This window comes from Cololabis saira, chromosome 24 (genome assembly GCF_033807715.1).
Source record: "Cololabis saira isolate AMF1-May2022 chromosome 24, fColSai1.1, whole genome shotgun sequence".
NCBI classification, from domain to species: Eukaryota; Metazoa; Chordata; class Actinopteri; order Beloniformes; family Belonidae; genus Cololabis; species Cololabis saira.
Genome location: NC_084610.1, coordinates 8,094,823 through 8,109,043, shown reverse-complemented (window position 1 = coordinate 8,109,043; position 14,221 = coordinate 8,094,823). Strand labels below are relative to the sequence as shown.

Below are 14,221 nucleotides of genomic sequence, written 5' to 3'. Positions count from 1 at the left end.
TTCAAGAGACAACCACAATGGGAGTCCAACGTTTCTGTGGCTGGTTTCTGCTGATAACAGCGATGCGAGACTGTGGGAACAAGATGATACTTCCTAGAAATAATCAAATATTACAAATGAAACTGAAAGTAATATTTTTACAAAAAAATAACCACTCCTTGGTATTGCTTTAATTCTTAAACTTGTGATATGACAAACATGTAAAACACCCGTTAAGAGGATGGAGAGTGTTTGTAGGCATCTGGTGGGGTTGAAATATTAACTTTAATTTAATACATTTCATACATCTAGTTTGACACACTGCCATGAAAGTTACAATCTATGGATTGAGTGTTTGTCTGCACGCTTGGGAAAAACTTTCTGTACTAAAATGGTTTAAATGTCAATGTGAATACACACCAACCTTTTTTTTTATTTTTTATGTAAGAATGTCCCATTTTAAAGCTGAAAAGCAGTTTTATTCAAATCTTATTATGCAGAGAAATCCCCAAGAAATCCCACTGATACAGAGGTTTTATTCAAACATTAAACACTTTATTATGAACAGGAATTAAATTAAAAAAAAAACATTGCCAGGCTCAAAAAATAGTATGGTGCGAACATAAAAGAGAATGTCTCTAAGGAAGCACATAAATACCTTTTTAAACCTGACAAAATGTCGAGACACTCCAGTTTAGAAATAACAACAAAAGCATTTTGTGTTTGCTGAAAAGTGACATCAGAAGCAGCCGCGCAGGAAAACATCTGTTTAAGTGGTGAAACTGAGTCGACAGGCAGAAGAGGAGCTGTTGCAGCGCGACGCGTCGCTGAGCCAGAAGGTAAACGGATTAAGTAAATGTGGTTTGAATACATTTACATCATCTACAAGAGCAGGTCTGCTGTGCATCTGACCCTCAGCTGAACGTCTCACTTTTTGGTGCCTGCATTCTGTGATTCAGCTGTCGTCTGTCTGAGCAGGAGCTTATCTTATTCACAATACCTTCGTGATCCGAGCAGGGAAGTTTACATTCTGCAGCTCAGCCTGCAGATGTTAAAGTTTCAGCGGGATGACGGGCCAGTACTTAGGTTGCTTGCGGTCACAGTTCCTGTCAAAAGTGAGCTGCATCGCCGCCTCCATGGCCATGATCTTGGGTGCGTCCTTGCCGTACAGCTTCTTCATCTCAGCTGTGCGTCTCTGTCCTGGTCGCTCAGACGGAGGGGCGAGGCTGCTTCTCCAGGAGACGGCGTGCAAGTCTTGGTCAGCCGGCACGTAGCTCTCGTGCTCCTCTGCATCAATCTGCTGCTGCTTTTCTGCAAAACAGGAACATGTTTCATTTATTACTCATGAAGTGAAGCTGGGGCAGCTCTCTGTGCACCTTACAAACATCTCTTATTCACGTACTCAGCTCCTCTCTGTGTCTCTCCGTCTGGGCGAAGTACTGTCGCAGCTCCTCGCTGATCTCCATGTTGCTGACGTCGCACTCGATCTCGCTATCCGAGCTGCTTTCTTCCTCGTCATCTTCTTCATATTTGCCGTCGCTCTCCTCGACATGCCAGTCTGCATAACGCTGATGAGTGCTGGGATGTGGACCCTGCCAGTAGGCCGGACCGTAGGCGGCCTCCAGGGCCTTTTGGTAGGCCTGTCTGTGTCTTTGGTGCCAGGCCATGGCCTGCTGGTAGTGCTGCCAGTAACGGCTGTAGACGGGGCTGGAGAACCGGGACATCACAGTGCTGATGTGTTCCTGAAAATGAGAATTGCAGAACAAGTTTTAACAGTTTGTGTAGTTTTTTTCCCCTGTGAATTTCTTCCAGACTAATTTTTAAAGGGGACCTATTATGGCATCTAATGTCTATTTTAAACAGGCCTTGAATGTCTTAAAAACAAGCTTTTGATTTTTTTTTTTGCTAAATAAATTAGAAATTCAGCCTCTGAGCCATGTCCGCAGCATCTCAGTTTCTAACCTCCTTATCCTATGCAGGATTCTGAGTGGGCGGGGCTATGATAATGAGGTTCTGTGCTGATTGGCTGCCTGAATGACGCGATACACCGGTACGAAAAAAGGGCGGAAGCTCCGTCCGGCGGAGTTATTTACACCGTGTCCTAATAACTGCATGCGAAGCGAGCAAGCGTCACCGACAAAATTAATTCCATTGCTTTATTTTCTATTGGACTGTCCTAACTGGCCGCAGCAACGCAGCGCTGCGCAGCACGATGCGCCGTTTGAGCTGAACATTGTTCGGACGCCCTGCTTCTAGGACAGAAGCAGAATCTGAACGGCTCGTAGATCCAGTTGGCAGGCTAAAGGGAGACCATTTTAATATGTTAAAGCAAGAAAAAACCTGGTTTTCATAATAGGTCCTCTTTAAGTGTTTGGGACAGTTCTGCACATAAAGAAGGCCGAAGATTATTGATCCAACTGCAAGGATGTAAAAAAAAAAAGACCTCCCTGAGCAAGACAGCAGCTTCAGTCTGTGGCAGGGTGGAGAAATTGATTGGGCACAGGTGTGCCCAATCAGCTGAATGGCTGCTTCCTCGCTGCCCACACCCAATCCTACACCCTGCCACACAGTCAAATAACTGTCCCGTAGAGGATAAATATGCAACTTAAAGTGATTTAAACAACTACATTGTGGTGGATATTGTACAGTAAAGACTTGGTTAAACTGGTCCACCTACATCCCCTCAGCACATGTGGAGCTGAGGTGCAAACATATTCAGATTGAGATTGAGATGACTGTATTAATCCCTTTGGGAGGTTCCCTCAGGGAAATTGACATCTCCATCTCACACACAGCACTGTCATTTACAAATCAAACACCCCAAAAGCCAAACACCCATATAAAGATAAAAAGATAAAAAAATAAAAATAGAAAGGTAAAAGGTAAAAACAAACAAAAAAACAAAAATTAAAACTGCAGTGCCATAAAAAGAATTATATGGATAGAAAAGTGTCAAAACAGCTACAAAACGTAAAAAAGCAACAAGAAAACATGCAATTTTAACGGGAATACTGACATATTTGAAGAATTATTGACATTTACAGGTGTTTCAGGCTCTCCTGATTAAAGACAACTTTCTGCACTTCTTGTAACTTCACTTCGACATTTAAAGACAGGGAAGAGTTGTTATGTTATTAAAGTTGTCTTACCATCACTGGGAGGCTGCAGTTTGATGATTTTCTCAGTGTAAGCAAAGATAAAGTCTGGCTAAAACATCTATGTCAAACGTTGTAGCCAAACGACGAAATGATTTCTTAAAACAAGCCTCCTATGTGTCCCATTAATGAGCTGAATGCTGCACTTTATGAAACTCTCCCTCCTCGTTAGCAGTTAGCTCCCGTTAGCTCACCATTCTTCCTCGCTGGTTGATTCCAGGCAGCTTTTGAGGCGCAAAATAATAATAACGAGGCGACGCCCCCTGCTGGCCGCCCCGTGAACATGCAGCATATTAAGATATATATGCATCTGGACATCGCAAGAAAATCAGAGGAATTGCTATTTTTTTTCGTTTTACTTCTACCTAGAGTAAATTGATCATTATTGTGATTTCTTTCAATAACTTTAATGCATAACAGATGGCCAGTTTTCATGTAAACATACTTTTTTTTTTATTATTAATTATTTTATTTTTCAAAATGAAGACAAAAAAAGGTTAACAACACCACATTTCACATAATCAAAAAGAAAAACATTACAATGACAAAAAAAAAAGACAAGGGGGTGGGGGGAAGGGTTGGTACAGATAAACTTGGAATGATGGTGCCTCTAGCGTCAGTTCAGGTCCAGCTCTAAAAGAAAAATAAATAAAATAAAATAAGAAGCATGTGACCAACACAACAGGTCATGTTATTATTCCATTATTCTCAAGTGTTCTCTAATGACAGTCCATGGGGCAAATTGATCATTTTCATTGTCTTTAAGGATTGAGGTTGCCTTTTCCATTGACAATAAAAGTCCTTCAGCCAATTGTATTTATGAAAGCAGTTTGGCTTGTATTGCCCTCTTCACAGACAGAAAAGCTAGGGCAATGATACGTTGCATAATTTTTACATGTATATTTTTCACTGCACTCCCCAATAAACATACAACAGGACATTGAGGAATATGAATATTCAAAATAGCTTTTAAAAATTCAATTACTTCAGACCAGAATTGTTGGAATACCGGGCAGAACCATAGTAGATGCATAAATAGTTCAGAGATCACAGTTCAAAGACATTTGGGTCATTTTTTTTAACTTATGTGGCGTGATATAAGTTCTATGTATCATTTTATATCTCACACAACTTCAAATGGATGTTGACTGCTTTAATATTAGATTCCACTGATCTGCAGTGTTTAAGCATGTAAACATACTTAATAGATAGACTTTATTAATCCCAAACTGGGAAAATCTGATATTTCAGCATCAAGATTTAATATAAAAACAAACCACACAATATACTGAAGGGGAAAAAAAGGTTGGGGAAATGAACCAAATTATATTAAACTGGTTTTCCCCTATGTTTAGACTTAATTTGTCCACTTCCAGATAAATTATAGCCTCTAACTGCTTGTGTAAAAAGAAAATGGAGGAAAAAAAGACATTTGATCTAGAAAAAAGGGCACTAATGTCCAGAAAAAAGTGTACTCCACCTTATTTTCCCCCCATATATTAACATAATAAATAAATAATATAAATAAATAAAAGAATCATGAAGTATGTTTCAAAGAATCCTTGACCTTTTCAGCATAATCTGGGCCAGTTAGTAACTCAAGTCATTGCATACTGTCCCTCCTGAGCAGTCAGCCGGGGTGGGGTTGCTGGAGTTCCCCTTAACTTCAGCAATGAAATTTAATGGTCAAATTGCTGCAGGAGAAAATGAATGGGGCCTCCACCTGGTTTTAACAGCAGGAGGGAGCTGAGGGGATTTCCTCATGGTGGTGGTTATTTGCTGGAAGCATTTATCTGTTCACCTCTGCAGTTTGTTTCATTTTTTTCTTCCTTTTGTGCTTCTATACAAGGAAAGGACAAGAGGATGTTCTGCTCACATCCTCCAGCATGGAGTCATGCTTTCTGATAATCACATAAGAGATGCTGAGGGCCCTCAATCTGAAAACTGTTGCGATGGATGCAATTGTCTCCATAGAAACCCTGCCAACAGTTTAACCTCCTGATTGGATGAAGCTGCGACACGTTGAAGCACGTAACAAGCCTAAATATATGTGCAGTCACCACAGTTTATAGTGTTTACAGTGTGGCTCCGTACAAGAGAAGACGGTTTAATTTGAAGAGCTGGATGTGAAACAGTAACGCTCGGCGTCTGAGCGCTGCGAGACTCGTCTGACTGTATATGTGGGTCACGCTTTGGCTTGGGGCTTCAAAGCTTTCACAGGAAATGCAAAAGGACGCATGTCTTTTCAGAACATATTCCCTCTTGTGATGTGGGAGTTTGTGTTAATGTTGTAAAATGAAGAATGAAGAACCGACAAGACGCTGCTTATGTTTCTTATGCAGATCATGAATTAGCTTATTGAATATCAGTGCAGTGTAACTATTGTTACACACACACACTCTGTTATCACCTTGTATTAGGTTGAACTCTTGGATTTTTATTAGATAAGACGAAAGTGTCAAACCAATCATCCTGCTCTGCGCTCACCTACTTTGCAACAGAGCAAAAACCACAACCCTGTGACCAAAGTTCAAAGGAAGAGATGTTACAGATGCCACAGTTTTTATTCTCTGCTTTGTTTCCCATCGTTTTCTTTGTCGCTTAAACGTGACTTCAGGGCAGATCACGAGATTCAGCATCACTTCCCTGAGCCAGATTTGATGTGAAATTCACAATAAATCTTTAGACATTCAACACAACGCGTCAAGTCCAAGTGAACGTCTGAGTTTATATTCTTCACACCTCAACTTGAGACTCCCAGATAAGTAATCAAAGTTTTACTTGGTGGCTGACTGCTGAATAAAACTTGACGAGGCTGATAAACATCTGTCTGTCGAATAACTGAGGTGTAGGAGTATTTACTGCCTCTGTTTAAATGTTTGTCACTTTCATTCCTTGAATGTGTTGCTGTCTTAAACCACAAGATAAACACACGGCTGAAACGCCTCCAATCACCTCTGCTGTCTGGTTCCACATGAAAAAAAACCCCTCCTTTTGATACCTGTAAACGTAGACTCTCGTAGCATGTGAAATACAACCCGACAGCTGGAGACAGTATTGATGAGTGAAAGTGACTCTGCAGCATGTAGTGTTCACATGCGCTTTAAAAACAGACGGGTTTTAGTTTCCTCCCCTCCAGTGCAGCTGTTTGCTTTTCAGGGTGCAGCTGAGCTTTCCTCTGCTTCATTGAGGTTCAGTAAAGACTATCTCACGTTGGAACCAGCCCCTAGTGGTCATTTTAGGAACTTGCAGCACCAGTGTCTCCTCAGGACCATTTCTCCACCATGGTAGCTGACAGGGCCGGTTCTAGAAAATGATGACTAGGGGTGCATTTCAGATCAGAGGGGGTGCACATGCCTGGCACGTTATTTAACACTAAATTATGCATTTTCCCATAATTCCAAGCGGAATAATAATAGCAAAACAACAATATTTGAAGTGCATTTCAAGTGCACTTTTGCAGCAATATTGCTGCAGAACAAAGAAAATGCTACATTTAGTCTGGACTACCTCACCCATCAGACAATCTAGCAACAGAAAATAAAACATAGCAACAAAAATAAATTTAAGCATAAATATACGAGAATGTCTCAGAAATGTAGAATATTGTGATAAAGTCCTTTTATTTTCTGTAATTCAAAAATGTCATACATTCTGGGTTCATTACAAATCATCTGAAATATTGCAAGCCTTTTATTATTTTAATATTGCTGATCATGGCTTACAGCTTAAGGAAACTCAAATATCCTATCTCAAAAAATTTGAATATTCTGGGAATCTTAATCTTAAACTGTAAACCATAATCAGCAATATTAAAATAATAAAAGGCTTGCAATATTTCAGTTGATTTGTAATGAATCCAGAATGTATGACTTTTTTTTTTAATTGCATTACAGAAAAATGAAGGACTTTATCACAATATTCTAATTTTCTGAGACAGTCCTGTAAACTTGCTTGCGTCGTTGTGCTTGAACCACTTCTGAATATCCATCGTTACTTTGTGTTAACGGAGCAGCAGAGAGCAGCGCCTTTCTGGTGCAGGAAACTGCACGGAGTGACGGACACTGGCTGATTTATGGTTCCGCGTTGCACCAACGCAGAGCTTACGGCGTATTATACGCGGTGACGCGAACGTATGGTGCGCGTTGCCGCGTATCCTACGCCGTAGGCTATGCCGTCGATTTAACGCGGAACCATAAATCGGGCTGACGCGGGCGCATTTGTCAGTTTTCTTTTCGTCTTTTCAACTGAGCACAAACACATAAACTGAGGGTGCAATGCATGCTTTTGCACCCTCGTAGATCCGGGCCTGGTAGCTGAAGAGTCCAATCTCCAACGTGAAGGTGTGAAGGCCAGACTCATAATAACATGGTATCACAGTAGAGAGTTAACGTGCACTTTAATTCATATATTTTACTCACAAGTCACAACCGCATTAGTTTAGGTTGCTTAGGTATTTTGAAGATTATCCCATATTTGGTGTCAAACAGGTTTCAAGGAAGCCGTTGATGGACTGGCGACCCGTTCAGGACTTTCATCCCTCACCGTGGTCGATTCTGGCACCCAGAAGAAGTCTGGATAGATCCTGATCTTCAGACACAAGTGGATCAGAAGGTGAAGTGTAATCAGTACTCGAGTTGTAAAAAGAAATCAGGGGGGGTGGTGGATTTTATCATATGGGGACAGATAATTTGTGCTGATTACAAATAATATAATATATTACACATAATAGCAGTGACCAAAACACCTGCAGAAATACTGCAGGAATGACATAGCAGCAGTTAAATGCAGCCTTCTATAAGCTTTAAATATCCACTGGGCTTACATCAAATACATCAAAACATAACAATAAAAAACACTTTTCTGATGATTTTGACCGTTTTTATTTCAGGGGGGATGCCATCCCCCGTCATCCCCCCTCAACTCCAGTACTGAGTGTAATGTTCTCCAGACCTCGATGACTAGCAGGCGGCAACCTAGTCAGCCATTTCCACCGGTATAGAACGTACCGAACCAATCACAATGGAGTATGGGTACGCTTTACACGGGGACTGTACAAGAGCGTACAAGAGCCAAAACTCAAAACAACCAATCGGCTGCAGAACTGCTAATAAGATGTTGGATCAACACGTTTTACTGATGGAACCAATTCTGCAGAAACATTTAACATTTGTTTCTCATTTTGACTCATTGAATCTTCCTCTTAAAGCATTTTGACTGCAGCCTTGATTTGACTTTAATGATCCTGCATCAAGTCAAATACCTGATGCACAAATACCACGGCAGGTTAGAAATAAACATTGTCTTGTATTTCTGATTAATAACTGCACTAAGACTGATGTTTACTCAGAGCAGGTCTCTCTCAGCCTGCTGCTTGGAAAGAAGTAGTTGTCTTCCACTTCCTTTTTAGGGTATTTCAGACTTTTTCTTTTCTTTTTAGATGTCCACACTTGCTGTCTGGTTGCCAGTCAGCAGGTCGGCTGTTTGGACGTCTCTGCCGTCATGAATCGGTGCAAACTCTGGTTTGTTCTGTTGCTGCTGCTGCTGGGTTTCACTGAAGGGAACAGTATCGCTGTTTTGGGGTGATTTTTTTTCATTTTTGCAGCTTTTTCACCACATTCCCCTCATGCAGTTTGGTCCCTTGTTGACTCCACTTCCAAGTGCAGAAGCATTCAGCTCAAAATTGTATAATGTTTCCTCTGATTGCAGAGAAGGCGGTGAAGAGCGTCGGGAGGGAGCTGGTTATGACTCCGGTGTGTTCCAACACCACGCTGGACAGGATCACACTGATCGTGTGTCAGATCAAGACCAGTAGGAGCAGAGGAGAAGGATGTTGTGTCCTGTACCAACACGGACAGGGCTTTGAGCACACGTGTGACCCCAGGTTCAGGCTCGCCGCCAAAAATTGGAGCGTGTTCCTGCTGCTGGTCAGCTTAACGCCGCAGGATCGCGGGAACTGCACCTGCGAGTGCTCGCACATTAACGGGATGCATGTTCTCCATCTGCAAATCTACGGAAGAGTATTAGAGCCAGGCAGGAGGAAAATAAAAATGATATTGGAGAGGAGGAAGATTTTTTTTCATTATGCACTTCGAGAAAAAAGTCGAATTGTCGAGAAAAAAGTCGAAATGTTGGGAAAAAAGTCCAAATTTCGTGAATAAAGTTGAAATTTTGAGAAAAAAGGAGAAATTTCGACTTTTTTCTCGAAACTGTATTTCAACATTAATCTCGACATTTCGACTTTTTTCTCGACATTTCGACTTTTTTCTCGACAATTCGACTTTTTTCTCGAAATTGTATTTCAACATTATTCTCGACATTTCGACTTTTTTCTCAAAACTGTATTTTAAGATTAATCTGGACATTTCGACTTTTTTCTCGACATTTCGACTTTTTTCTCGAAGTGCACAATAAAAAAAAATCTTCCCCTCTCAAATATTTTTTCTCCTGCATGGCCCTAATACTCTTCCGTAGCAAATCACAGTGGAAGGTACGTGTTTCGTTACCCAGCAGCTTGAGTGTCCTGCTTTTTTTAAATTTTGAGCTCTCTAAGTACAGTGGTAAATAAATCATTAAAAAATCTATTTTTATTGTTATTATTCCTCTCCTCTGGCCTTTGATTTCATGCAGAAACCAGCAGATCTCTGAAGGCTCTCGCCTGCATGACCGTGGTCAGCGTAGCCGCTGGGTTCTTCGTCACAGCTGGGCTTTTACTTGGACTCGGCCTGAGAATAAACCATTGCAGGTGATTCCCTTCAGTGCCTTTACATCACTTGGAAACCAATTTCATCACTGCAATTACCTTTTAATTGATTTGTTTTCCTTTAAAACACAACACGGGTCTGTTTTTAGCAATCTGAAAGAGTCAGACCAAGAAAATGAGGCGTATTGAGACAGAAAACTCCTAAAGTCAGCCGTTAGCTCTCTGTTTTGTCTTGCGTGGAATAAAACCAGATATATTGTTGTTTTTTCAGAGTAACTATTCAGTCAACACCGTCTGGACCATCTGGAGGTGGAACCACACACTCTTCAGTGAGCACTTTTTCTGTGTCATACTCGGTAAACTGCACATTTGTTCCATGCATTTAAATGGTGATGAGAGACAATACAAGTTGAAATATTAGATTGGAGATTAAAGTCGACTCATGCAGGTGGTGCAACCGATATTCACACGAGCTGTGAGTCAGACAGCGTTTTATTAGGGTACATTTACTGCAAGTAAATGGAAAAAACATCCGATTTCCTTCTGGTGTACCGTTTGCAGTTCAGAGGAGCAAAAGACTTTCAAAAGCATCTCAAAGTGTCAGTGGGCACTTAGGTTTATGATGTATGGCGTTGTCGGGGTCAGCGGTGAGACATGACGGGGGAAGTTTGCTGCTGGAGCAGGGTACTGTGACATGTACAGCTCAGGTTTCAGTATGACTTGTGCTTCCTGATCACACTTGCACTGTGTCACAGATATCTCTGTAGAAGTTCATATGTAAGGTGCCACTTAATTATAAGGTATTTTTGCCAATTTGATTTCAGTCTTTAGACTATTTATAAGCCTTTAAAACATTATGGGTTTCTGACTAAACTGTGGAAAACACATTTTATCCTGATTTTTCTCATTTTCCAGCTAAACATGCCTTTTTTGGCATTTTTGATTTTTGGTGTGTTTAAAGGACAAAGGTGAACTTGAGGCCGTGTACACTTCAACCATCTGGGGTCGATCTCTACCAGAATACGTCCTCTTTGTGCCATCAACCTGCCGCCAGCGATCACATGACGCTGAATTCAGCCAGAAAGGCTGTAATTGTCCAATTGAAGCAGGAACTAAACAGAGAGATCCATCAGGAAGGCAACATCTATGAAAACATGTGAAGCAAGAGTTGAGATAAATGTGTAAATATTAGGACATATGTATAAATATATTATATAATCAACTGGAATACTGAACTCAAGTTCTTTTACTTTATTTGAATAGTCATGATAATTTGTGATCAATTTCGCTTCCGCTCATTACATTTTTTTTTTTTTTTTTTTTTTGTTTATTTTGGTCATCCAAAAAACAATGTTACATCAGTGCAACCATCATCATCCAGCACACATGGGGAAAACAGCAAAACCAGAGAGGAACTACACAGACGGCTCAAAAAATGTGACCAAAAAAGGTGTAGGCTGAAGCATGAGCTTGTGATGCCTACCCTATTATCATAAGGCGCATAAGGCGCACCTAAAAGCCTTCAATTTTTTCAAAAGTTGACCATGCGCCTTATAATCCGGTGCGCCTTATATATGGATCTTTTCTTACATTTCTCCATACTTGACCTTGCTGGGGTTGAAAGTCGCGACGAATGGATGGCGTTTTGGCGGGTATACCGGCTTTCGCGAGTATGACGTTTTATTTTGAGCGACGAAAAACAATAAAATATATTTATTCTTATATGTCAAGATCACAATAATCTTCCAATTTAGAACTAAAATATTAAAGAACTAACACAAATAAAATACACTTCAATTAAATACTTTGTTCCGGAGCCGCGGGTTGCCGACCCTTGGTCTAATGGATGCATAACGTAACCCCAGCCTCTACTGTAGCGCCTTATAATGCGGTGTGCCTTATATATGGAAAAAGCTTTAAAATACGTCATTCATTGAAGGTGCGTCTTATAATGCGGTGCGCCTTATAGTGTGGAAAATACGGTATATGAGAGGATTTTATTGCTGCATCGATACTTTGACATGAGTAAAGGATCAGGATCATGGTCTGTAGCGCCGGGGTATCAGACCAGTTTCATGAGAGCGTTTCCAGAAAGTGAACAGGTATGTTGTATGCCAGGCTGAGTGGAAATACCCTCTCTAGAGTACTTTCACCTTCAAAACTCGGCTATTCGCTGTTTAAACAAACAGAGTGCACATACAGTATGATGGTGTTGGTTTATTTAAGTGCAATTTTTTTCCCCACTTTTTTTGTTTAAACGCATTTATAAATACATTTCTTATTGAACTCCCTCTGAATGGTGTTAATTAACTTCAGCGAAAATATAGACTTCAAAGATGAGGCTATTTTGTTTGTTTTTGGTTTAGTCAGAACATAATCAGTTGATGTAAAGGTACTTTAAATGAGCCGAATAGCATGACAATCTATTACCGGTATTATATTCTAACAGTTTTTAATTTTCATGTTTTCATTGACAAGAAATGTGGAGCTGTGGTGAACATCAGTACAGTACAGTGTAGATGTGATGAGAGCTGGACGGTACTTCCAGACCTGCTGCTTTTTTCCTTGAATAAAAAAGAAACCAGACAACTCCCACTCCCTGGCATCATCACCTTGAATCCTACCAGCAGGGTGGGGATTATTATGAAAATAATGTTCCATGTAGAAAGTTGAAGCAGTCAGGTTCACTTCTGTTTTTGTACAAATGCTCATAAACTCGTTTGATAAGTTAAATGCAGTCAGCCGGACGTCTGTTGAGGTGTGGGGGCAGAATGGATGGATGGAAACGGTGTTTTGTCCTTCTCCTGCCGCTGTGCGTGTGTGCCAACAGCAGAGGTACGTACACAACCTAAAGCAGCTCATCTGTGACAGAAATCCCCAAATGTTTGACTTGATGCTTTTGAGTTACTGAAAGTGTGTTTCCTCCTCAATGCAGTGAATATTGTGAAAGCTACCAGAAGAGGACCGAACATGACTCCGGTGTGCGTTGATGGAAACTTTGGCATCATTTTATCAGCGACTTGTAAGATCAGTTCAGACAGACACCAGAAGGACGGATGTACGCTGCTGTACAGCAAAAGCGGCCTTGTTGTCTGTCCGTGTGACCCCAGGTTCACGCTGGTAAACGTCAATCGTACCGTATTCATCCAATTAACCAGTCTAACATCAAAAGACAGCGGGAACTACACCTGTGAGTGTTCGTATGAGAGATGGACACAAGCCGTCCGCCTCAGAATAACCGTGGAGGGTAAGCATCACATTTCCAGAAAAGTTTTCTGAAATGAAGCAAAAACTGAACCTTTTCATGGCTGACGTAAAATAATACACTGAAAATCCAATTTTCTTTTTATTTGAGATGTTTATTTATTTATTTATTCATTCATTTTCTATACCATTTTTATTATCTACTGAAATTAAACATTCAATTCTAAAGTTTTTATTTAGAACATGATAGTCGTAGTAACAGACGTGCTTGAACCTACTTAAACAATGAATGAAAAAAATTGTATAATTTGTATTATTATCATTATTTGTATCATTATTTATTTGTTTTATTTAAAAAAATTATTATTGCCTAATTTATTTATTTGTATTATGGGATTGATATGGAGGTCTCAAACTCATGTATCACATAGGATACATCCGTCATTATGGGGTTATTTTCTTGTTTATCACATATATATATATATATATATATATATATATATATATATATATATATATATATATATATATATATATTAGTTCATGTGTATGTTTATTTTACCAAGTAAAAAAAAAATGTCACATCAGGGTGGAAGATAATCAATCAGGATTGGGTATAAAAGGGGCATTTATCAAAACTGAGTGTTCATGTAACTGATTTTACCAAAACGAAAACTACCACACCAGTACTGACGCAGTTTTCATTAACGCCATCATGTACTTCCTCTTTCTAAAACCAGAGCCCTGCCACCATCATCTGTATGGAGGTGTATTACATCCTGAAATACTGCTCCGGAGATAAAAAAAAAAGTGGTTTTGAAAATGGTCTCCGCCTTTCCAAGAGCGGGCAGTCATGGTTTACGTCTTTGTGTCAAGCTCAACCTCTTTGCAGTCAATTCAAAACATATCATTATAAAATTGCTGGAAAACACACAGTTGTTATGTTTGAGGGTCAGTTCACGAGAAACTATTGTACCACCCCCTGATTAGTGTTGGCAGGGCCGCCGCAAGGGGTGTGCGAACCGTGCGACCGCCCGGGGCCTCGCGCCCCAAGGGGCCTCGCACTATGGGCCGTTTTTTTTTTTTTTTTTTTTTTCAATTTTTTTTTTTTTTCAAAAAATTTTTTTTTTTCCCTTATAAATATCAACAGTCACGTTCCATTACAGACCTAAATGTGTAC

The 14,221-nt window shown here is 40.2% G+C and overlaps 1 protein-coding gene across 1 annotated transcript; it reads right to left on the bottom strand.

Annotated features, from left to right (window-relative positions):
- Positions 1-211: 211 nt before the first annotated feature.
- gemin8 (gem (nuclear organelle) associated protein 8) lies at positions 212-3,331 on the bottom strand. Its single transcript, XM_061715616.1, has 3 exons — positions 3,129-3,331; positions 1,382-1,721; positions 212-1,290 (listed from the first exon to the last, which is right to left on the bottom strand). The coding sequence occupies exons 1-3, from the start codon at positions 3,129-3,131 to the stop codon at positions 1,031-1,033; spliced, it is 603 nt and encodes a 200-aa protein (XP_061571600.1). The 5' UTR covers positions 3,132-3,331; the 3' UTR covers positions 212-1,030.
- Positions 3,332-14,221: the final 10,890 nt, after the last annotated feature.